General features: G+C 29.4%; 1 protein-coding gene across 1 annotated transcript; it reads left to right on the forward strand.

The window, feature by feature from the left end:
• The first annotated feature begins 13 nt into the window (after positions 1-13).
• On the forward strand, positions 14-27309 carry LOC111636283 (ADP-ribosylation factor 1). Its single transcript, XM_023381494.1, has 5 exons — positions 14-158; positions 17290-17466; positions 18801-18911; positions 26154-26278; positions 26379-27309. The coding sequence occupies exons 2-5, from the start codon at positions 17319-17321 to the stop codon at positions 26538-26540; spliced, it is 546 nt and encodes a 181-aa protein (XP_023237262.1). The 5' UTR covers positions 14-158; positions 17290-17318; the 3' UTR covers positions 26541-27309.
• The last annotated feature ends 473 nt before the right edge of the window (positions 27310-27782 follow it).

Raw genomic sequence — 27782 nt, forward strand, 5'->3', positions numbered from 1 at the left:
TAGTTTACGTTTGATAATAATAGGTGAATCACACAAGATTATCATTGTTGACGTAGTGTCACGTGCGTAGTTAAGTCTACGTGGCAACCTGGTCGTTTGGTGCAGTTCTTTTAAATCTCGTCGCCATCTTGCCAAGTCAGTCCACTTGCGAAGATTCGGTGAGTTTGTTATTCTATTCGATTCTTTCGGTCTCCCCGAACTTATCGTATAAAAATAGACGAATTACGCGTTATTTATAATTAGTTTATCCCGGTTAAACGGCGGAATTTTTATTTGTTTTTCCTTACTCGAAGTTTCGTCCCCGGTGTTTTTTTTTTTTTTTTATCGCAAGTTCGTCCACCTTAACCGTCGCCATATTTGGCATTGCTTTTCAATTTCGCGATTTCTCTACCTTTCGTCTCGTCGTTTAAGCGATTTTTGACCGTTGTAACTGCGTTAATTTAATATCAGGTAAGAATTATTTACCGTTAACGTTCACTCGTCCGTTGCAGCGATGCGAGTTATGGCGTTGCGATTTTCACTCTTTATTCGCTCCAAATTGACTGTTTTAACCTCATCTTCGTCTTGTTTATCGAATGTTATTGTTAATTTACTTAATTCTGTCTCGCTTTACGTCAAATTTTCAGTGTTGTTCGGTTTACTTTGTGTTTGTATCCATTTAAATGGCTCTCTGTCTCATTTACTGTTACTTCCTTTTCAGCAATGCAAAAATAACTCCAAAAATATTATATAAAAATGACTTAGGTTATCAGGTGAATGTACAGAGTTTGTTTCAAATTATATAAGTTGTTTTGTTTCTTAAAACATGCTAATTTAAGTTCTGGGTGATGTAATATTAAGCACGAGTTGTGATTAATTTTGGGCTACGTCGTGATCTTCGTTCCGGTGAGCCAGCGTAAGTTGAATGCTGGCGGTTGGTTGTATGCTTAATCTTCGCTGATGGATGCGTGGAGTTTCTGAAACTGGCCCATTTGCCTGTCTGACACACGAATGGGAACCGTTTTCTGTAGAAAGTCCCATTGGAAGGTGTTGCATTGCTGTATAAAACCAAACCTTCCTCTTCTGTACCTAATAAAGTGAATGTGTGTGTGTGTGTGGTGACCACTAGAAGTGAATTATTCAAGAATTTTGCAGGGGTAAAATTCTTTTTAACTTTGTTTGCTATACTCATTCACTTTATATTTAGTTTTTGCTGCAATTTAGTCTAATAAACTCGCGTCGCAAAAAAATTTTCATAAATTTGTTGCCTCGTTATTGTAGAAGGTTATGTTTTAATGAAATACAATTTTTGTGTTAAACGAGTGAATTTGTTTTTACAAATGTTCTAGACATTATGGAATGCTTAAAGTATTCCATTCTGTAATCTCAAAAAATTTTGAATTTGGTGACTAGACTCGATGCAGTTGTCTAAATAGATTGAAAACATTTGTATTTCTCAGTAAGTTGTTTGCTGGAAAAGTTTTCGTGGTGTTTAGTTTGTTTTATCTCAGTTCCGGCTTGGACAATTAGTTGTTAATAAATTTACCAGACCAATCATTTTCATATTAAAGAGTAATTGGATAATTGGGCATCTAATTTATTCGGTTAAAAAAACTTGCTGCTTTATTGGTGTTAATATGTACAGTACAGTCTACTTAAAAATTTTCAAACTCAAGAAATGTAATTTAAGAATTAATTTGTAAAAGTTGTTCGGATTTTGTTTTAATGTTAATACTACTAAAATTATTGTTAGACTTAACAAATTTCCAGTAACTGCACTTTTTATCAATTGACAGTGTAAAAGGAGGTTTCTTAGGTGATCTTATAAATATTCCAGAAGTCAAATTTTGTTACATTACTGGTTATAATATGATTGCCATCTAATTCTATACCATTTCAAGTAGCTCAAGCAATCTCTCGTAAATTGTTTTCAATATTATGGCAGGAGAATAGAATTGGACATACTAAAGAATTGGTCATTTGTTGTTGTTGACACAACCATTATTTATACAAACATTGATTGTTTTTCTGTTTGTAACAGTTGATTTATGATCTGTGAACAACAGAAATAATCTATACTTTTACAATAGTTGTACAATAGTTTTGTTTTTGAAGGTCCATTTGCCTTTGGTAATGAAATTTGTACAATTTAATCCAACAAGATTTAATTCCTCCTGTTACTCCACATTAAGTGGATGATTAAATGACAATTTTTTAAATACATTAAAGGTTTTCAAACAAATTGACATTCTGCTATCTAATTTTATAAAATCTTTATATAGCTGAATAATTCATTAAATATTGAGGGAAAGGTATTTATTCAATTGTTTTAAGTTTCCTGTACACATGGCTACAGATAAAAGCATATATTTCAGCTAGTAATTAACCTTTACGTGTATTCATGTGTAATGTATATTAGAAAAGAATTGTTTATCTAAATTGATCTTTCAGTTCAAAAAAAATTATTTTTTCTCCCCTAGTAAATATATATTTGCATGTTTGGTGCCTGACAAAATTTTTTAACAAGCTACTTGTAAATTATTTTATATTGGAATGCAGTAAAGTCAGGCCAAGACTCCACTTATGTAAAAATGGGCATAAAAACCTTTGCTGTAAAAACTTTTAATCACGCGACCTATTTGCGTTTGTGTCTGGATTGCAGTGGAGGTCCTGCTAGCGAAGTTTTTACGGCGACGGTACTATTGAAGTTATAAAGACAATGATTATAGTCTGAGTTTTTTCTGTACTATAATTACAAATGTAGTAAAAATAATATCTTTACTTTCATATATATTAACTTTTATTATCATATTATTAATTAAGATAATATACAGCACTTATAAGCTTAGCTTTTTTCATTATATACTTTTCTAAATTGAAGGATGATTTTCCTTTGGCCGTCCATATTGCATGTTTTAGGCATCCATTATTATAATTGGGATACTTCTTGCCATAGATACATGAATACTTTCGGATGTTTTTGATAAATCTTTCCAGATCTATTCTAGAGTAGCCATGAGGAAACATACACAAAAGCTTGCTTTCTGCCATTTTTGCACCATGTCACAATGACCTAGATTTCACTGACTTTTGATTGGTGGATGGTACCATTTTACGGCTGTATTCGCATCGAAAGTTGAAAACTGTTCAACTCGCTTTTACGACCTGCTCCGGCGTAAAATATCATGGTCATGTGATTAAAAGCTTTTACGGTGAGGGGTTTTTATGCCCGTTTTTATGCTAGTGGAATCTTGGCCTCACTGTATTAGTACTATACTTGAAGTGGAGGTGTAGATTTTCTTTGAAGAAAGGGCTTCAAAAGTAATGGTTTTCATAGAAAGTGTTCTTAAAATGTGCATTAATGTAAAACTATTTTATTGCACATAAAAGTATACAAAGAACACACAATTTAAGAATATGATAGAAAATTTGGAATAATCACTTGGAATATGATCTATCAATTCCATAGTTTACAAAAGAAAAGCATTATATTTGTAAAGTCGTTCTATATTCTAAGGTTCTGCATGATATTTAAATATCAAATATCAAAAAATTAAGAATTATTCATTTTTATTAATAACATTTATAAATAGTAAAATATACTAAATAACCAATTTAAGTGCATAAAAAGGAAAAAGTATTTGTGCTCTGCAGTAAAAAAGGGAACTAATACCCTTTCTGAATGATCATAAACTGTAATCATCTTGTAATGCTTTGAAACAATTGTGCGCAAATAACAAATGGAAGCACATCACTTTCCCAACTTCAATGATTACGATACATATAATCAATGCAAAATTGAGAGAATATGCTCAAAATTATGTTTTATAATTATTGCAAAATATTTGAATTATGCATTAAAAGTGACTTTTTTTTCTTAAATATTTTGAGACATGACATTTATATTTACTTGCATAAACAACTCAAACATTACATTTTAAAGGAAATCAAGATCTAACATTAAACTGTTCACAGATAACAAAGGAAGGAAATTGTATGATAAAAATAATTCAATAATTTAGTATGTAATAATTTATATTTCTACATGTACTAGGTGTTGCTTTTAATAAATGTAATTATATTTACAATCAGTAAGTCTGATGATATATCTTAAAGGCTATAGAATTTCTAATTTTAGAAATACAGGTAAGGTCTGTAGAACTGTTGCTTAAAATAAGTTGAAAATATATGTAAATATAAAAAAAATTATAGGCTATATTCTTTGGATTGCATCATGGCTAGAAAACGTTAAATGCTGACAGATGTTTTTCATTTTGTTAGATGACATATATTCTACTACATAGTATTTTTAGTGTATAAACTAGAATTATGATGTGAAAATATAATTTACTGCTGATAGATGCAACTAATTTAGTTTTTCTAATAAAAACTAATAATTTATGAAAGATTTAAATGATTTTATGTTGCAACAAACCTAAATTTTTATATTAATTTTGAAGTCTGTTTTCACATTTCAAAAATTAAGAGGAAACTTTAGCTTTGGTTTGACATTTAGATTGTTTAGTTTCAAATACAGTAGAGCATCGATTATCCAACTTGACCGAGGTTGGTTGGATAACTGAAAAAACGGATAATCGAAAAATATGAAAAAAATACATTATTAGTATAGTATATCGCTATTAACCTACTTTGCATTGAATTTTCATCGATGTTAAGACTAACGAAAATTTTTTTAAAATAATACTCGTCGCTATTGTATCGTTAAAAATTAGAAAATTAAGCCTCGTTTAAATACTGGCTAAAACACACAAAAATAATAATAAAGTAGCCAAGACAGCCAAATATTGTAGTGCCATGTCACTAGCAGACATTTGAATTTGCCGACTAGAATGCGGTCAGTTAACTGATGTGACTGTTGATCGGGGATCGGATAATCGATGCTCTACTGTATTAGAGTGAATTTAAATTTATCATTTTTGATAAAATGTGTAATGAATATACACACTTTAAAACTAAACAGTTGTTTTTAAGAATAGGTTTTTCGGTAAAATGAAATTTCAAACTACTGGTGCCAAGATTTGTGACTTTTTGGAATTATAGTTGCAGGTGTTTTTATTAAAATGTTAGTTCAGGTTTTCTAAGTTTCATTTATCATAAGATAGAATTACTTTCAAAACATTCAGCAGCACATTAATTTTTTTTGTATTATATTAATAAAGTGAAAGTTTAAAGTGTTTTACTTTTGTCATAATTGGTCATTTAATCACGTAATATGTATCATTAGTACTATCTTAGGATTCTTGAATATTTCATGATTCTGCACATCAATTGATTTTAAAATTACAAAAACATTTTTAAATTAAAGTATTTAGAGAATCCTGTTTTAGTAGGTCACAACCACAAATTAGATATGGATGTGTTTTCACTGCATTTTAGTGATTCTTTGGAATTGCTGAAGCTTATGCTATGTAATGACAGTCATGAATTTCCTCATTAAATCTTTGGGTTTATTTTTAAAACATGCATATCCCAGCAATTTTTCAGGGTCAGCATAACCCGTGGTTACAGATGTGGGATAAAAATTGAAAAATGCATACGTTCCAAACTATCAAAGCCATTTATTGACTATATTTATTGTTTACAAATACAACATTTGAAGTAATTACTGTTATTGTGGTTAATCTAATTTATCTTCTATTTTTCATTATTACATTGTCATTTGTCTTCTTCAGTGCCGTTGTAGAATAAAGATCTAGACTATTATCTTCTGGTTAGGAAAACTGGTTGTTAGGCCAGGAACATGCATGCGTAAAATTGTGTGGCAGAAAACTAAATCAACTTTCAGTTCAGTTTCTGTTTTACGCCTTTAAGCCTGGACTCCACATTACCGAATCCGTGACATAATCGTAAAACTGAAAGCCAAACTGACGAAACTTTCAGTTTTGTAACGTTCAGTTGGACAGAAACAAAACTGAAAGCAGAGTTAAAAATTATTTAACTTTTCCGTTTTCGTTCTGCGCTTCTGTCGTACTGCAACCAATAAAAATGCAAGGATTTGTGACACGTAGTCACCTGTAGTTTGATTGTCGTAATGGCAGAAAGTGTAGCAAAAACTGAGGAAACAAATAGATTTGGAATTCTTCATCGAAGAAGTTAGAAAATAGAGTTGTCTGTACGACAAAAAATGTAAATAATTCAAAGATTATTAACAATTTCATTGTTAATAAATGCAGAGAAATCATGACAAAATCCGTAGTGTCGTCCATGTTTGACTCTACGACAATTACAGAACTGATCAACAGATGGTGCATTTCTAGTGGAGTCAAGTTAAAACAAAAACATAACTGAAACGAAAACTCTGTTTCAGTTCTGTTTCTGAGTTTGTTTTCAGGTAATGTGGAGTCCAGGCTTTATGCCAGAACACATATGTAAAAATTCTGGCCAAATAAGGAACGCCACTGCCACTAGCAGTGCTACATTTTATTAATTTTTTTTCTCTCATATATCTATCCCTTTGTACCTTCCATTTTTTTCTCCACTTCCTCTGCTATAATATAGAAAATTTAAATTAATTGACTTGTATTCTGAATTCAAATAAAGAACGTGTGATCAAAATACTAGGCCTAATATCAATTCTACTAGATCTGTTTGAAATTTTGCACCTATAGCCATCCATAAATGTTATTTAAATACAGTGTCTTTATACATGACACTGATGTGGTTGAATGGATTCAATAAACTCTATTTCATTTATTTTTCGTTTTTTGGAGACTGTCATAATTGTAGGGTTAACCCTCATTGCCGTCATTGTTAGAATAAAAACCACGTGTCTACTTTGATATCATAGAAAAGACTTCTCTTTATTGGAGGAATTTTGGTGTAAAAATTTTTCGGCGTAAAAAGTAGAGACATGCTCTACTCTAAGTTCTGTTTCAGCCAAAATTTCAGAAAAATTTTTACGTTTTCTGTTTTATACTAGATTTTAAGCTGAATTTTATGCATGTGTGTTCCCATCCTTAGAGATGGTGAGTTTGAATCAGTTTTTCTAATTGCTTTTCAGTTGATAAGCTCTTGACTTATGAACTGAATTGTAACTTTTCCATGTTCAGTATTTGACTATTCATAATTTTATTTAAAAAAAAAAATGTTTTTGTAAACCTTTGAATAAAAAGTTCTTTCCAACTTCAGATAAATTGAATAAGTGAAATTGTTAGTAGTTTAGTGTTAAGGAGTTTAACTAACCATGTAGTACTTCAACATATCTTCTATGCTTTACAACCTAGGGTTTATTTTTCAGAGCAGTGTATGTATATATATATATACACACACTGCTCTTAAAACTCTATATATATATATATATAGTTCTTAAAAATTTTACCTCTATTTTATATATATTCTCTAATACCTGTATTTTATATATATTACAGTATATATATAAAATAAGAAATTTCCCAATTTTTAAGCTGGAAGCGTGTTCTTAGTCTTTATAGCAGATCTTAAGTTTTGAAGTACTTTTACTAGAGGTTGATTATTCTCATACTGTTTTTTTTTTTGTTTCCTAGTTTAAATATATCAGTTATATTTTATAAATCATTGTTATATTTTATGATATAACAATGATTTGATGAGACAGTTCATGAACTTGTCGTTTTGTAATAATTTATCTAAAATAATGTAATTTCACATTAAACTTTGAGAATTTTATCTGCACTAATGAAAGTTCAGTATTTAAGATGTAACTAATAAATTTCATTATTTTTTCTAGTATCCTAATGATTTGTAATAACTTGTTTTTTTTTATGATTCAATTATATCTGCAATAAAAGTACCTGTTAATATTTTATTGCAATAATAAAACCATTGTTTTAATAATTAGCATATTCCAAGTGATATCTATATATATATAATGTATGCATGCACATTATAACAAATACTTCCTAAGTTGTTAATTTTAGAATATTACTCCATTACTTATTTTAAGTTTGATTTTGTCTATATTCACATTTTGATTTCATTATTTTCATTTTCAGTATTGTAATTTTGTGGAATTTTGTTACTAAGAATTAATTGCATTTAGTTGATGAATGCTTTAATGAATAAATGCGACAAATGCAACCTAAGAATAGCAGAAATATTGAAAATATTTAAATCTACATTTAATAGCACATTGCATTAACAGCAGAGACAGTGAATTGCTATCCTATGCGTGGAGATCACTATTTGATAACCTGCTTAGAAACAAAGGGTGGCAAAACATGTCGTCATAGCACTTCAAATGATTTTGTTTTTGCTTTTATTATTAATTGTACATTTTTTTAGCATAATTATAAATTTATATTTTATTTTATTTGTAACTTAACACCATTTATTTCTTAAAGAAAATGTAATATCATTCTAAAATAACATAAATGTAAAATTGTTCTAAAATTTATGAAATTTTAAATATTGTTCCAAACTGAATCTCGTTTCAAAAAACCTGAAGGTGGCTTTATTAATAAGCCAAAACTGATTAAGAGTCATTTGCTGGAAAATTACATAAGGTATTTTGTGTCTAGTTACTGTCTAGTTCCAGCTTATGCCAATATCAATTGACTTACTGTAGTAAATATTCCTGACTTTAGACTGAATTTATTCTAAAATGTCAAAAAATCAACATTAGCTTAAATTTTAAAACTTTCAAATAACTTTTAGATAAATTTTTTTTTGTCCATCTTTGTATAGTTTTACATAAATGGAAATTTGAAAAACTTAGATCAAAGTTTGTAACAGCATTGTATCTGTGTAAGACCTTTGTAAACGATTTGTTCTGATTCAGTGTCATCAAATTATTTCCCTTCTACTGGGATTGTATAAACACACAATGCACAAAACCAACACCAGCACTATATATATCTTGTAAATCTGTTTTAAAACTTTGCAGAACATTGGCTAAATTAAGATCTCTTTGTAAATGGAGAGATTTGAACATATTTCCCTTCTACTTTCTATACTTGAAAATATAATTGCCTTTTGAAATATGGCTTTAAATTCTATTAGATTGAAAATAATTCTTAATAAAACATTATTTGAGAGAAATGTTTTATCCTTTGCAAACATTTTTGTAAAATATGATGGAACAGATTATATAAGGATATTAAAATTTGTTGAGGATCAAAAGAAAAGTGACTAAAACAAATACAATACAGTAATACCTCGACTTATGCTACCCCGACTTACGCGAACCCGGAGTTACATGATTTTCAAATCTCATCGATTCGTCTTTTGTTTGAGCGCCACGCAACCCTTGATTACTCAATCCCCCACACTATTGTTCAGCTTACATGTTTGGATGTGTTGCGTGGAATCGACACACAGCTACAATTTATTTTGTGTTATTTATTTCTGTTTGTTATATCTACGGAGACTTGAGAGACTCTACTATGCCATCCAAATGAAGTAGAACTAATTCTTCTGCATCAAACAAGAAAAGAAAAACTTTATCTTTGGAATGTAAAGTTAACATTGGGTATGTTCGTAAAGTCAAACGAGTTAAACGAGAATGATGTCATCATTATTCCTATTTTGTTAGACTTTTCAAACGATTCGTTACTAACGCGTTTAACTCGTTTGACTTTACGAACGTACCGATTATTAAAGACTTCGATACAAAAATGAAAATTTGTGAATTGGCAAAGAAGTTTNCCATCAATGCTGACCATATTTCAAAGTGCAATTCTCTTTTATTCACTTCACATCATTTCCCAACTACATTACAGAGTTTAAAAATATAGTAGTTATGTAGAAATCTGTTAACTTCTCCTATACTCATTAACACACCTGTAATTTGATTGCAAGTGTTTTATGAACTTACCCAATTATGCAAATTAAATGTAAAAATAAATAAATATGATTTATTGTTTTTATGACTAATTTCCTTTGTCCAGTAATAATAATAAAATAAACTCCAAATAACTTTAATATCAATAAAAAAATTATTTTTTGTTTAAGTTATTTTTTGTTCAAAATTTAACTTTTAAACAGGATTTCCTTGTGAGTTTCACTTGTTTCAATATTTTAATTTTGTACTGCATCATCAATTGAGCCAATCACAGGCATATTCGATTAACTCCCTTAGTAAGCAAAAAATTGTAAAAATAGCATATCCTTGGAATAATTGTTGTTATTTTATATGTTGATAGATAAAAGCTATACCTGTAATAATACATTCTATAATGTTTATTTAAATTTAAAGTTTGATGATATTTTTAAAAATTCCTTTTAATGTTCATATTAAACAACAAATGTACCTGGGATCTTGTTACCAGTGTGCTTCTCAGAAAAAACAGATCGTTACGAATGTTTTCGAACTTGGAAGTTCTTCAGGTTACTAATGACTGTTAATCGAATGTGATTCAAATTAGTCAGATTGGAACACCATTCAGAATTCTATCATAACGGTACGTTTGTTGTTTACTTTACCCTGGTGGTGTATCACTCTTGTTTAATTTTCATACTTTTCATTTTGTGGAGTTAATCGATTTGGCAAGTGAATGGCTCAATTATCTGAAAAAGCAGTTAACCAAAATAGACTTCAGTGTCTTCATTCCAGAAATTATGAAATTCTTAACAATTGTTGTTCATATTTTGTAGTCCCACTATCAAGTGCTCGTTAATTTTATGGTTATGTATTTTTTTAAATTTAGAATTCAGCTTCTTTGTATATTGTTCTTCTTTGTTGTATATTACAGTGAAAGACTAGTGCTTGTTAGAAATAAAAATTAGGTTTTATTAAAAATTGTTATGCATTAAATTTTTATGCCTTAGCATTTTTCTGATATTTCGCTAAAATTAATATTTTTATATAAGTAACAGATATATATAAAAAAAAACTTAACCATAATTTGATTTAAAATAAAAATTGATTTAAAAATTATATATATACTATACTTTCTGGCGTATAAGATGACCCCCAATTTTTACAGTTAAAATATAGAGTTTGGGATATACTCGCTGTATAAGACTACCCCAGCTCATAAAGAGGTATTATAATAGGATATATACAAGGGTGGGCCAGACGGATAAAAGATGTTTGTTTTTCTGGTCACAGTGCTGCTCTATCTCTATCCATAACCCTGGGCATCCAGGCTGACTAGCACCCGCCCTATAAAACACCACCAGGCGTATAAGATGACCCCTGACTTTTGAGAAGATTTTCCTGGGTTAAAAAGTCGTCTTATACGCCAGAAAATACAGTGTATATTTTTTAAAATCAATCTTTTAAAAAAACTTCAAAAGGTTGATACATAAGACAACTGTTGTTTTTTAGCTATAACTGCATTTTATCAGACACACAACTATTAATTAAGGATTACAATGGTTAGCTTTTGTTACATTACAATGCATTTTGGGTGCAAAAAGTTTGTTACACATGCACCCCTATTCAGGTAATACATAACTACAATAAGGAAACATAGTTGTTACAAAATTATTACAAATTACATTCAAATGATTTATATTATACCGAACTAACCTCTCTTGCTAAAGCATACAGCACTCCACATTTCCGTATTGTAGTTATGTATTACCTGAAGAGGGGTGCATGTGTAACAAACTTTTTGCATCCAAAATGCATTGTAATGTAATAAAAGCCAACCATTGTAATCCTTAGTAGTTTTGTCTCTGATAAAATGCAGTTATAGCTAAAAAATGACAGTTGTCTTTTGTATCAACCTTTTGAAGTACTTAATCTATTTAAGTTTTTTTTAAAAGAATGATTTTTAAAAAATATATTAATATTTTTACTTTATTTAAGGTGTCTTTATTTTCTCTATACGAAGTGTGATTGAGTGTACCACCCCAATTATTTTAGTTAATTGATACTCTGCTGTATTTAATGTATATAGTTGCTAACAAGGGTGCAGTTTTTGAACTGTTATGTTTTTGTAAAAATATGCAAGCATTGATGTATTCATCAACTAATAATTTCTAAATTGTGGCAGCATTCAAGTGTTGTGACTAAGCAGTTATCAAAATTTAATCTGTTTCCATGAGAATTATCAGTTTAAAGTTTAGGTAATATATATATACATACATAACTTTACAACTGCATTGTTATATTTCATTTACTTAATTTTATGCATGTACTAATCAAACATGCTGTAAAGAGAAATGTGTGTTTTTTTTCTTTATCAATGCTAATGCTACTTCTAAAAATGAGTGAGTGGTCTTGTTACACTTGAAATGTTTAACAAAAATCATATGATAAAATTCAAATAATTGAATTGGAAGGATAGAATTTTAATTTTTGAAAGAATGGTACTTTTTAATAAAATTTTAGTTGCATAAGGGCTACTGTGTGTTAAGTTTACCGTGTTCATGAAAAATAATTTCTAAATTTTGAAAGGTCAAATTTTTAAGTGTGAAATAATTGATAAATGGTACATAAAATCATTTTTATTTCCTGATTCTGAATATATACTGGGTCTGTTGAGTCTGTAGAAAGCAAATTTGTTGCTAGAGGTGTTAATTGGTAAAAGAACATTCAGACTCCTGTTTTTTATTACATATTTTATATCAAGCTCCTAATGGAGCATCAACCTCCTATCTTAAATTGTAGGAGCCTCCTATAATGCAAGATCTTACTTTGATTTCTCTCCATGATCTTTACATATCACTAATTACTATTGTAAGTTAATCAAATTCTATCACTCCGATCTTTTTACTAAAATAATGAAGAAACTTTCACAAAAAGGCGTTAAATACTTTTTGTATTTAATGTCTTTTTATGAAAGTTTCTTCGTTATTTTAATTACTATTGTTTCTTTTTAGAAATTTATATTTGAATACATTGTTAGCTAACTTAATTTTTGTGAAGACTTGTATGGAATACTACATTTTTAGATGACCGAGATTAAATCTAGTGATTTTAAATACTTTACTATAATTGTAAATGGACAACATTGTACAGGTAACCCCCATATAACATGGGAGTTACGTTTCAAAAAATTGCTGTGTTACGCGAATCTGTGTTATAAAAAAACAAAGAACTAGTGCGAAAAGGAGGGTTACGTTCCAAAAATTAAAAAACATGCTGTTAAATCCTTATTTAAATCGGATTTATTATTCATTTTTTTCATAGGTAAAATACTTATTTAAGTAAATATTTTACCAAGGATTATTCATCCTATATGATGATCTCAGCATGAGCATCATTAACTGGTAACAGTTTTTGGGTGCGTTCGTTAATAGCGGTCACTCTGCAACGGGAGTGCGCTGCTGTTTGTAGTCATTTAGGAACGATGGTGAAAGAAAGATGGCGGTGCCCGCACTATTGATAGTATCCTGATAGTGGAATCTATAATTCTAAAATGAGCTTTTAGAGGCAAAAGAAGGGTCCCAATTGTAAAATTTAACCATTAAATGGATTATTTGTTGAAAGAGCATTCAAAGTAGCCACGAAAACAATTAGAATGCTTGCGTGGAGTTACGCGGAGGTATAAAAGAATACACCCTTTATTACATTTCATGTTGTACGAGAGTTTTACCCATTTCCCGAACTGTGTTAGAGTGAACCTGTGCTATAAAAGCAGTGTTATACGGGGATGTTCCCAATTTCTCAAACCATATTAGAGTGAATCCATGCTATAGAAGCGCTGTGTTATACGGGGGTTACCTGTATGTGTCAATGTGTTGTTAACGATAGCAGTGATGATAAAAAAAACTGTAAAAAAAAAATACATTTGCATTCTACAGGAATGCCTGATTCATTTAAAAAATACTTAAAGCAACTTGATGATTCACTTGGTTCTGATAAAATGCCATTCTGGGTTAAATAAAGTATATTTTAAATTGTTTAGAGGAAGAAATCAGAGATGTAGCAAATGTAGTTTGCCTGGTCCTATCTGTGTAGTATTAAATAGTTGGAAGTGTATTTAAGAATTTAATGTTTAACACTGAGCTTACTCAAGTAGGACTGATAACTGATTCTCAGACTGAGTGAAGTTATATAGTTGAATGCAGGCACATTAGAGAATAAACAGTTTCTGGTAAATTTTTTCTTTTGTGTGATCTTTTTATATAAATATGAAATTTTTGAATGTGTTTGTGTTTCTCTCTCAGTCCAAGAACTTCAATGTTCAACTTTCTTACAAGGAATTTTTGATTACTTTTTTGTTCTTGCTGTTAATTTGTAAGGCAAAATACTTGATTGCTTGGAAGTTATTGTATTATTGAGACATAATTTTTTTATAGCAACAAATTAGTAGTGAAGCTAGTCTGAATTTCCGAACACAAGAAGAAATTTGACTTAGTCACTAAAATTTTGATTTTTTGATAGTTAAAACTTTGTTCAGCTTATGTTAAAATTATTTACATACATGAGAAGCCTTATGTAATTGGGATAATTCCAGGCTAAAATTAACTATAAATGAAAATAGTAAAACTAAATAAAACTAGTTATCATTTTATCTCCTGTTTTGTAATGTAGAAGACTGGAAATGATGACACTATTTTCATCAATGAATAGGAAAGTGGGGATATGACCGACATCTTTCACCAGCCTAACTATAGTTCAAGGTCAGAAGGTCATACCTTCATTGTTGGAATGTACTGGATGAATATTTTTAGATACAAAACCAAACCAAATTGAACTATTGGAATTATGAAGGAAAATTTTTGCTTTTCAAGTTTAATTTTTATTTCTGTATCTAAAACTTCTCTGCTTACGTTTCCTCCCCCCTGGTATTGTTTTTTGTAATCTAATCTTTCATACTTTATGCAAAACATTTCTAATATATTTAAGATTAGATTAAGTATGACAGATTACATAAAACACAGATCATTGTTGCAGAAAGAAGACTATATAAGTGGACAATTTTCAGTATATAAAACTTATTACAATTAAAAGCAAAATTTTCTAAGTTTTTGGTTTTTGTATCTAAAGGGATATTAACTGGTTGATACTAATTTTTATACATCAGGGCTATAAGAGTTGAGATAATTGTCTTAACTTGAGCATCTGAACACACTGGTAGTAATAATAGTTTGTTCAATTCACGATATCTTTTGTTTGCCTAGTAAAAAGAATCCTTCTGATTCTTATTGAATATTAATGAAAATTAAAGGAGTATTTTTGAGCAATTACAGAATGAAAAGTATGGGTCACCATTTTAAATTAATTTTTGCCATTAAGCAAGCTTTGAATTCTTGATAGATTGTCATAAATTATTATTTTGTGGGAGTTAACTTCATGTTTTACTATTTTGTAAGGCTAGAAACTTTGTAATCTAATTTTTCAATCACAAATTTTCTGGAACATTTAATTATCACTAGAGCAGATATGATAGCAATTGCTACATTTTTCTGTTTAGAGATGCTTTCTTGATAACACATTTTTTTACTAGACATGACTCTACACTCCTTTGAATAAATTCTGCAGTGTTACTTTGTTACTTTATTGTTAATTATGAAGCTTTAGATACATTGAATTTTTTTTACGGTTTGCTCTTTGATAGTGCTAATTTTACTAACCTAAGTATGATGGTGCCATGTTTTAAGGATAGCTTTCTAGATATAGGAAACTTTAAAGTGTGAAGAGAAAAAGGAAGTGTAAACGTAGGAAAAATTTTTAAAAGTATGGGTACATTTCATGAAATTATTATTATTACAACCAAAATTATTTGATCTTTAAATGCTCAATCTTTACACTATTTTGTGTGCGTGCACTAAAAAATGCACTGGCTGTGTAGGTCCCAGTAGTGGCCAACTTAAATGCAAATTTAACCTCTTCAGTCATTAGACCAAATGTATTATATAACACTAAATACAATGCTATATAATAAAATTTATTATATTAAAAATTGGCTGAATAGCAAATTAAAACAGTAAAGGAATTAGAGGATATCTCGCTTATTTGTTCATTTTCTTCCAGTTCTTTGTAATGTGTGATAACAGTAAAGAATTATTTTTGAATTTGCTACTTTTTTGTGTTACCAAGTCAGATCTCTAATTATTGTGTAATTGACTATTTGGAAGTTTGTCATTAAAGTAAAAATTTCTCATCTAGGAATTTTGCTTTTTTTAGTTATCTTGCTATTCACAGATATTTAAGAACTTAACATTGCTTAATATTAGCATTAAAAATAAATTAGAAATTAAGATTTTAATGATCTTAATAGCATTATTAACTAATGAAATGTAACTTCTCTTTAATAGTAACAAAATTAGGATGACTGGTGACTTTTGGGGACTTATTTGTTAACAGAACTGTAAACAACCATAAATTCCAGCATAAGTACTTTATTAATAACTAATGTTTAACCATTTTCAAAAGCTTTTGTCAGGCTACATTACTTTGAATACAAACAGTACCTCTGAGAGTTGTTTGTGAGTATTTTGATATTCAAAATTGATTGGTTTACTTAATTCAAAATTTAAGATATTCTAAGCAACCTTCTTGTCTTTATTTATAATCTTATTTCAATGTACAACATTGCAGAATTTCCAACTGCTTATAATCTGTTTTGTGCCAACTTCCCATTTGACCACACTATTTTTTCCGAGAGTGGTCACGAACAAGAGGTTTACCATATAAATTTATTGAAATATTGTTGCTGATTTGCTTGACCATTTCATTAACTGCTATTAGGTGTCTAGATTTCAATTTAATTTGGATTCATGCTTTCTCATAATATAGATAGGTTCTGTTTTCCAGTCTTGTCTGATGCAAAATGGTGTCAACCAGCATAATCTCGTTTTTAATGGATGTAATTTAGATCAGTTACTTGGCCTTTAATAATCTAGTACCTATTCAGTAACATTCAGTATTCTGACACAAATTTAACAATAGTTCAGACTTGTGTATATTTAGTAAAATGTTTTTAAAGTTTTGTGTTCTATTTGATTAACATTGTTTCAATTCTGTACTTTAAAACTTTTTATGGAGGTATTTTTCCAATTAAATTTTGTTTTGATCCTTAAGGTAAATTAGCTTCATACTGCATCACACGGCCACATTATTTAAGTTATCATTATTTGTAATTTTTTCCTCTTTGCCATTTTAGTTCCATTAATTAATTGGATTTTTTGTTAAAATTGTGTTGGTGATTGTAATCAAATAAAAACTGTCTTTGAAGAACGTTTGTAGAATAATATCTTATTTTTCAGCCATAATAAACATTAGCTTCCTTGGAAATTGGAAATTTGCTCATTATGATTATTGTAATTTGTGTAATTTACTTTTGACAATTGAATGATGAGATAAACATGACATGCTTATTATTCTAAGCAAATTGATCTTTTATTCATGATATATTTTGTTTAAAAAAGTGATTTTTAGAATTTCAGCTACTAACTAAAACTTAAATATTTTAGGTTTACTGTTAAATTGTGCTTGTTCAACAATGGGAAACATATTTGCAAATCTCTTCAAAGGGTTGTTTGGTAAAAAGGAAATGAGAATCCTTATGGTTGGATTAGATGCGGCTGGAAAAACCACTATTTTGTATAAATTGAAGTTAGGAGAGATTGTCACAACTATCCCCACTATTGGTAAGTACAAAATTTGTTCAATTCTGAATAGAATATCTAACTTGTTTGGTTTTTTGCTTAATTTGCATGGTAAATCATCATATCCTATGTCAATTTACCAAATTGGAATATGCCATTTTGAGATGTAATTTTCACAAGCATATAAATAGCATGCACACATTCATTTCGAATTTAAACTTTTTTTTATTAATTTTTTAATGTCAAAATACAGTAAAATATTTTCCGTATTGGAAAAAATTTGTATAGGGTGTTTAAAAATTTTCATAAAGCTAACTTATAATAAAACTGTAAAGACAACACTGAACAGTCTATTTGCAGGATGAAAATATCTGATATGCCTATTGTGTGATTAATACTGTAAATGTTAGTGTTAAAAACTTACCAAAACAATTCTGTTCTGTACAGATAAATTTTTGACACATTCAGTTTTTATTATGTAACAAATTCAAATTTCAGAATTATAAAGACATAAAAGCAATATATTCCAGTATTGTATAGTGTGAATACCCTTGGATTAGAGTCACAAATGTTCCATAAGATATAATTTCTGGTAACTAAAAGATATTTCTTATTCACAAAACAGTGTTTACAACAAAATAGAAGAAATTGGTAATGAGTATCTTGTCACAAGTGACCGACTGATTTTAATATGGCTAACCAGAAAGTGTTTCTTAGCGATGTACCTTTAGAATTTTCTTGCTTCTCATTCATTTGAAATGTCTGAGAAAAAAAGAATTATATTGTGTTTGTTTATAATTAAAATGCTTTACAGATAGTGTAATGAGAAGAAAAGTAATTAGAAAGTAAACTTGTTACTAAATATAAAAGAAAACTCCTAAATTATTAGATGTGCAGTGAAAGCTCTCTGAAATTGATAATGGTAGTCAGAAGTTAGCTAGTTTTTTTTTCTTATACTTGAGTTTACAAATAGTGGATTTAGTAGGATTGGATTATATTATTGAAAAGGTGAATATCTTATTTGAGGAATGATTGTAGAAATACCATTATTCATTGAAGTTATGAATTTGCACATTAACAAGTATGGATACAACTAAAGTTGCAAAAGCACCATATTTTTTCCCCTTCAAGTATTAAAATTTACTTAATCTAAAGTGTTACTTAAAGGATATGATTATGAAATTGGTTGAAATTTTTCTACTTACTTAAATATCCAAGCAATCATTTAATTCTAGATGTAACTAATTATGATCTAAATACTTTCAAACTTTTATTAAATTACATTGTCTAAACATGACACTTTTTTATTTTTAATTTCATTTGAATTTTCTAACAAATGTAATAACTACTATTGAGAAATATTTTTTAATTTTCAGGATTCAATGTTGAAACCGTGGAATACAAAAACATCAGCTTCACAGTTTGGGATGTTGGAGGTCAAGATAAAATCAGGCCACTCTGGCGTCATTATTTCCAGAATACTCAAGGTAGTTTAATTTTTATAAAATTAAAAACCCTACTTAACAACCCGAGAGACAGTCCATCTTTATATTTGAACTAAGTCTAGCATTAAAACAGAAACATTCTAATATACTGTTCTGTATTTTAATAAGAGTTTCATTTCTATTTTAAATATTTTATTAGAAATTACTGTATTTACTTGGATATAAGACTATCTCGCATATAGGATGAGGTGTGACGTTAAAGATCAAAATAAAGAAAATTAGATTTATAAATACAATTCTAATTTTATTTTGTTTAATCACAAATAAAATATCAAATGCACATAAATGCACACACTGTCCCACAAAAATTACTGGCATTTTAAACTTCAAGTAAAAATCTTGTAAAATTGACAACATAATTTGTTCATGTAAAGCTGGACAATTATTGGGAACCTTTTTTTGCCAATTCTTAACAGTCGAATTCACTCTTAGTCAGTTACACTTAGAGTTTCTCTGAATTCTGATTTCCAAATAATCATCCGTTTTTATGTGGGAATGAATTAAAACTTATATCGGGTTCCCATGTAATTTTGGAATTAGACTCAAAAGCTTTGCTTTTCCTATTGCTATTCATCTTTGAATTGTTCTTGTGTATTATCAGGAGTAAACAACCCAGATAAAATACTTTTGTTTTTAAACACCAGAAGGTGAGAATCCAGTAAAAAGTGCGAATACAGTAATACCCCGAACTTACGCGATAGGTGGGACCGAGCGGTAACCACATAAGTCGAATTCGCGTAAATCAGGGTATAATTTCGCATATAAATACATACAAATAATTTTTAATTGGGGCCGGAGACTAAAGAAAACAATAATTTAGAAAAAAATGTTTAATGAAATCTTAGATAATACATATGTATAACAAACTAGGCCTATATTATTTTACAATTTTTCACATTTACTTGATTATTACGCCATAATTTTAACATTGTTTCCATCTCAGCAATAATACTGTGACATTTACCAATGATGCTTGAATTTAAAGATTGAGCATTTTTCACAGCTTTGAGAATTTTTTTCTTTGCCTTTTATAATTGTTCTGACCAACAATTTCGGTAGATCAAACTTTTTTGCCAATTCACAAATTTTCATTTTTGTATCAAAGTCTTTAATAAGTAAAGTGAAATGAGTTAAACGCGTTAGTAACGAATCATTCGAAAAGTCTAATGAAATAGGAATAATGATGACGTCATTCTTGTTTAACTCATTCGACTTTACGAACATACCCAATGTTAACTTTACATTCCAAAGATAGTTTTTCTTTTCTTGTTTGATGCAGAAGAATTAGTTCTACTTCGTTTGGATGACATAGTAGAGTCTCTCGAGTCTCTAGATATAACAAACACAAAAATAAACAACACAAAATAAATTGTAGCTATTTGTTGATTCCGCGCGACACATCCGAACTTGTAAGCTGAAAAATAGTGTGGGGGAGTGAGTAATCAAGGTTGCGTGGCACTCAAACAAAAGACGAATCGACGAGATTTGAAAATCGTGTAACTCCGGGTTTGAGTAAGTCGAGGTATTACTGTACACAGTTTACAAAAATTATTGCAAAAACAAAATGAATTCTTCACTTGTGTGTATAGGACAACCTAGGTCATTGAAGCAGTGAAAAATTAATAAAAACCTCATCTTATATGCAAGTAAATACGGTAAGTTTTTTTCCTGAAAAGCTCCTGAATTTTAAAATTTGACTGAAATAGTTTTTCCTGAACACAAATAAAACTAAATTCAATTTATTTCAATGCTTTTTTGATATATACCATTCATCTTTTGACAATTTTAAATTCCTTTAGTTGTACTTAAATATTTTTTCAAATTTCCTTGATTTGTTTCTAATTAAACTGAAGATAATGTAAATGTAAAAGCACTTTGATAAATTGGATTTAGTTTCATATTGTATGATATATATTCATAAATCAATGCCTTGTGTTTGAACCAAATATTTGTTGCAAAGTTTTAATTGTTGATATAATAAGTTATATATAATAGTTATATATAAGAGGTTATCACACATTGAAACTTTCATAAAACTAATTTATTAAACATGAGTATTCTGACCCATCTAAAATGCATTTTGGTTAAAATACCATGTTAGTTTTCACCAGTTAGGAAGAATTCATCTGAGTCATACATATTGTAAGACTTAAATGATACATATATTTTAGACATGTTAATTATATTATAACATTAAAATACCATAAATAAATAGCTAGCAGTTGACAGTTGCACTTACACTAAAATATTGTTTTTCATTAGTTATTATCTTAATTTTGGAGGGTTAGAAACTTAATAATTAATGTTTTAAAAGACATTTTAAAGATTCTGTAATTATTGCTGTAATATATTAATGTTAATTTTTTCGTGCTTATTTTAGAATTTGACAGCATCAGAATTAAAAAAATACTGAATAAAATGTTTCATATAATTTTGTACTGTAAGTAACTCACTAAAATAAGTTGGAGAAATCATATCTGAGAGTTGTAATAAGTGCAATAAGTTTTACTATAGTGATTCAATTTTTAAGTAAAATATCCAAATTTTCTTACAGTAAACTTCATAAATACAGTGCTGATTAACTTTGGTTTGAGTATCTCATTCTATCAAAAATTAGTAGGATGATAGTTTCTTCAAAGCTTTAGGAGAAAAGGTAGTACATATGAACTGAAAAAAAAGCCTAAAATTCCAGATAAAGAATTTGTGGATAAATTCGTGTTGCTTGAACCATGGAAATTACTAAAATAACTTCATTTATCTTGCAAAATTGTTACTAACAAGGAGACCCTACGGCTTTGGGGAAACGGATTTTGATGATCTTTGATGTAGAGATAGTATACCATGTGAGTGTAATTTAATTGCAATAACATCTGATACACTATCTGAAAATGCTATGCTGATAGGCACAGAATTATATTCAATACAATAATATATTAGATGTGTTGAATGGAAAAAATTTATAAATGTTGCAATTAAATTATTTTTGAAAAGTAAACTCTCATAATACACTACTCCTACTTTTAGCCGCTGCTTCGGTACATCACTGTATAAAGCACAGGTTCCCAACCTATGGGTCGCGACGGGTTTTCTGTGGGGTCGCCAACTTATGCAGTAAACTAAAACAAAATTTTCACTATAATGCAATATTTATTTTTAATGGTGTCTTAAAGTTTGAATAATTTCATATATTTTTAAAAAATTAAAATAAGTGTAATCTGGGTACGCTATTCTGTCACAGTTGGTTGAAACATGTGTTGAGAGTTTTGAGAGGAATAAATTAAATGTTGAGAATGACATGAGGTTGACGTTAAAAAAATCTCACCCGCGAATTTTGAGGCTGGTTAATAATACATGCAATTTCAGCCATCTCATTAAATTAATTATTAAACATAATTTAAAATAAAATTATACTAAAAAACTAATTTCATTGTTCTTTTAATTACCTTATTAAAAATACCTTTTTCAATTGTATCGGTGTCGCGGGTCACTTGGCTTTTATAAAAAGGGGGTCGCCACCCGAAAAAGGTTGGGAACCGTTGGTATAAAGAGTTATTTCACTCTTTCGTCACAACGTGAAGAACTTGCTTCTCTTGATGACATTTTTTTAATTATTCAAAATAAATTTCACTGCACAAATACGTCTATACGTGTTGAAATTCAGAAACGAACTGTTAGAGTGAGTGAAAAAGAACTCCAATAGAAAAACGCTCCTAGTGAGAATTAAATCAGTCATTGTTAGTGATGACAATTAGATGGGAAAGTTGACACAAGTGTCAAGAATGCGCTGCTGTTGTCAACTAAAGTAAAAAAAAAATATTAGACTTGGAATAGTAGAAATTAAAATAAATAAATAATAATAAATAAATGAATGAGTAAATAAATAAATACATTATAAGTATTTATGAACCAAGAAAAAAGTATACGTGAGAATCGAACCTGGTAACTCAAGTGTACAAGTCAGGATCGTTACCACTCAGCCACAGGACACTCAAATGGAAGCATGTATAATTTATGTATAAAGTGCTAAAAAACTTAAGTTTGTTTTTCTTGATTTATATTTGAGTATTGCACTTTAGTATTTTATAGGTAGTACACTCAAATGGTGTACTATCTCTACACCAAAGATAATCAAAATCAGTTTCCCCAAAGCTGTAGGATCTCCTTGTAAGTAATATTCCCTACCATCAATTCAATTGTTAAATACTTAGCAGAATACATAAGTAAATGTTTTGTTGCTGAATTTATGTAAGGAAATGTTTTCAATTTTGAGAATAGTTACAGCTGTACTTGGAACAAATTCATTGTTTTTCCAGTTTGGAACAGTTCTGTCTTTTAGTTCAGTTGTTATTCTAAGTAATGAAAATAAATTGACTAGGGTTTTTTTGGTTTTACGTATTCGAATATCTTAACTTTTTTTACTCACTCTATACTCTCTAAAGCTCAGAGTTAATATATTTTAACAGCAGTAAATAGAAATTGATTGTTGAAGCATTATTAGTAAATATGTAAGGAAGAAAAAATATAATTAGTAAAGATAATATAAAGCTAGCAGGTTTAGTCTAAGTACAGCTAGCTTAGATTTATTGTCATGTCTAAACTACTAACATTACTGCCTAAATAACAGAAGTTTTGAACTGACTTCATACTTTGCAATACAGACAGTTTTATGATAATTGGACTGTTTTCAAGAATTACATTGCAATTCACAAAATTGTTAAATTATTTTTTACAAATCTGACAACACTTTGCAAAATGAGTGTGCATGTTATGTTTACTTTATAAAGATTTAAAAGCAAAGTAAAATATTCCAAAGAAATCAGAAGTTTAAAGTCTTCAAGGCAATCTGTTGTAAACCCAACAGGCCAGATGGCTGAGGTTGTTAAGGCATCATTCTACCACTTAGGGGTCCCAGGATTGAGTCTGGGATAAGCAAGTTTCTGGGAATTTTTTTGTGGGCAATTTTGTTCCTGTCCATCATAACCTAGCTGCTCTGTTGTGAGCCTGGATGAACCTATGATAAGTGTGGAAAAAGCATTTTAATTCAACAGGGTAGAGTAAAATAAACTAAAACTACTATAAAATATACTATTTCATTTAAAAATAAATTAACTAATTTAGAAAGTTTTTTATACCTTGTTTCATGTATTAGTAGTTTTTGTGCTCATTTAAATGTTGCAAAAGATATTGTTACAAACAATAAATTTGTTAAAGATGCATTCAGAACAGGATGTGAATTTTAATTGATTTGTATGAAATCTTGATATATAAAGTATCTAAACTAGACAAAAATATTTCAACATCAAACAAAAAAAGAAATCTATATATTTTAAACATTATTAATGTCAAAGTTCAATAAATGGGAACCGATTTTATATAGTACTTAATCATGGATTCAACGAGTCAGTTGAGTCTATATTTGAGTCCCAGAATAGTTTCCACAAACCATAATTGTGATAGATTTTACAGTTATGGTTTGTGGAACTTTCACATTAGTTCATTTACCATTAGTTTAGTTTAATGAATTTTCATCTGAACAGTTTATATTACTTTATTGATTTTCAATTGTTTTGGTGATAACTAATCCAATACAACTGGCTAAGGAAAAGAACACACTGTTGAGGGAAAGGAATAAATTTCAGTTGTTGGTTAAAAATTGTTGCAATTCCTTTTTATACCAATACCTTCTAATCTGATTACTGGTGTTAATAAACATTCCCACTCAACAAACCTTTATCTCCAGTAATGCTTAAATTTCTTGAACGAACGTTTTTGGCTTCATCCAAGGTCTGTTTCAGGTTAATTGAAAACAGGATTACAAATTATTTTAAACAATAATTTTTATAGATTTAAAATTCTGATGTCATCACAATGTGTTGTTTTTTTATTGAGTTTAAATGTGAATCAGTATACTTTTGAAAGTGTAATTTTGTGATGAATGTGTAATTTTTTGATGTTTTACTGGAACTGTGTCTGATGGGTTACAACATGGTCTCAAACTCAAATGTAGCAAAAGGCTAGTCAAATAGATTTGAATCAGACATAGGCTGTATTCAATATTATTCAGTAAACCGAAAGATACTGTAATTTCAAAAATGCTCTAATAAAGGCCTTTTTGTTGCCTCGTGTTTACAACTTAGACCTGTATGAAAATTCAAATACAGTAGAGCGTCGTTTATCCGAATCAGTTGGGGACTGGGGTTGTTTGGATAACCGGTTATGTACGAAAAAATATATTAACCTATCCCGTGTTGAAATTTTTCTCCGTTGCATGTCGCTTTGCGTTGAATTTTGTCGATGTTAAGCCTAACGTAAACTTTTAAAAATAATAATCGTGGCTATTGTATCGTTAAAAATGATTTCTTTGTGTTTTACAAACGAAATAAATACATTGAAAAATATAAAAACAAATAAATAAAAATTATACTTTAGGCCGACTAGAATTCTTTCGGATAAACGACGCTCTACTGNAAACGAAATAAATACATTGAAAAATATAAAAACAAATAAATAAAAATTATACTTTAGGCCGACTAGAATTCTTTCGGATAAACGACGCTCTACTGTACTTAGACATCTGAGTTTTTTTTTGTTTTAATCCCTGCAAGATGTTAGAATATTGATTTTTAACTTAATTAAGAAAAGAAATCAAGGCTGCCAGATAGGAAGCCTTACTGGGCTGTATCTGGCTTGCAGGCCAGATACGGCCCAGTAAGGCTTCCTATCCAGTTTGCAGTCCCTGGTTACAGGAACCTGAAAGCATTAGGAATGAAAACAAACACCAAAATGAGTAAGAAATACTTCTGTTTAATGTTATGAACAATAATTTATTATTTGCGCACACTTTTTTGCTAGTTAAACCTTAAAGATGTGATATGGCTTAATACTTTTATTGATAGTTTGAGATAAATTTAACAAGCAAAGTGTATTTGAATGGCAACATTTGAAATTAGGTCAAAATTATATAACTGATTTGATTTAAATCATTTTAATATGCTTGCTTTAAATGTTTTTTTTCATAGTAAGAATGTCACAAATTTGGATTATTTTACTTTACATAGTGAAGAAATTAATTCTTAAACTAAAGACAAGGTATTTGATTTGTGATTTGGGCATTTTATTTCAGATTTCAGACTGTTCATTTTTCATTAATATACTGTATTTGTAATTGTCTTGTTACAAAATGTGTAAATTTTAAAATGGCACATCTTAATTTTTTCTCTCTAGGTCTTATTTTTGTCGTCGACAGTAATGACAGGGAACGTATAGGAGAAGCCCGAGAAGAATTGATGAGAATGCTCGCCGAAGACGAACTAAGGGATGCGGTCCTCCTTATTTTTGCTAACAAACAGGTAACTTAAAAATTTTTCATTTTTATCTGTAAGGATAATTGTAATTTTCTAAATTCAGATAAAAATGTGTGTGTATTTATGAAATTTAAAATTTTTTTAGGACTTGCCAAATGCAATGAATGCAGCCGAAATCACAGACAAGCTAGGCCTTCATTCCCTCCGTAACCGTAACTGGTACATTCAGGCTACATGTGCAACTAGTGGTGACGGTCTCTACGAAGGTCTAGATTGGTTGTCCAACCAATTGAAAAATCAGAAATAAATATTAAACGTAAATGGGGGCCAATAGTTAATGATGTATCAGCCTTTGTGGACTTTGGCCAAGAGTCAGTTGCCACCTCCTCCCGACGAACATTTACACTATCAATCAGTAGATTTTTTTTCGTTTAATTTCCAAAGATCAAATTTTTTTATAATTAAGAAATGTATATTAATCTGTCCTAGATAAAAATCGTAGTTTGTCTTTTCGTCTCCTTTGCCGTAAGTCGGAATTTCGAGACGACCAACGAGATTTTTAATTTATCGTTGCGCACGGTTCGTCCGACGGACGACTTAGGGCAAAGGCGCGAGTGCATGTAATGTACGCACGTTTTTTGGAATTTTCCTCTAGGAAAGATGTACATCATTTTTCGTTTCTTGTCATATATTCGGAGGAGGAATATTTTCCGGCGATGCAACCCGTTGTACATAATGGCAATGTGAATCGCATCTCTTCATGTTAAGGGCCCAAAGTCAATGAATGTTCATTTTCTTTTTTTTTTTTTTTATGTTGGTAATTTCATTTAAATTTTTTCATCTCTGAGTTAGTGTTGTATGAAAGATATTAACAGTGGACAAAGAAAATGTGCAGATGTCGTGAGCTTTGAGTGATGGCCATTAATAAACAAAAAAACAGTGAGCTGGCACTCATTATTTTGAATGTGGTTATTGGTAGTTTTCAAATCTCAAATGATCCGTTCTTTGTAATTTACATCAAATAATATCACATTTTACTTTTATTTCTAGGAAAAAAATAAATGTGTTATACTGTAGTTTGCTGTGTTTTCTTCTGAAAGACTATCACCAAACTTAATAAAAATGACCGCACAAAATAATTCTTACTCGTATGTCTGATTAATATTAATGTACTGCTCGGTGATCAGGGTTAAAGCCCTCTATAATTGAGTTAGGGTCTCTCTTGTATCATTTGTGCCAATTGATATCTTGATAAAACCAGTGAGAGTCTAGATTAATTTAATAGAAACTTGCATTAATAAACCCATCATTAATGCAATTTGAACTGAAGTTCAAGATACATTGTAGACTAGACAATTCACTAATTCTTCACACACCCTGCATTGCTTAAATTTACTAAATTTTCATTGCCTTGCGATATTCTTAACATTTTGGAGAAGTCTGTTGCAAGTTTTTTCTCTAAAATGTTTAAGCATTCTCAAAGGTATAGGAAAATCATTTTGAGTCAAAAGTTCCAGAGTATTGGTAAGATAGTTTAAAACTGCCATTC

The sequence above is a fragment of the Centruroides sculpturatus genome, unplaced genomic scaffold (assembly GCF_000671375.1).
Source record: "Centruroides sculpturatus isolate CEXI.00-Female unplaced genomic scaffold, Cexi_2.0 scaffold984, whole genome shotgun sequence".
Classification (NCBI taxonomy): Eukaryota; Metazoa; Arthropoda; class Arachnida; order Scorpiones; family Buthidae; genus Centruroides; species Centruroides sculpturatus.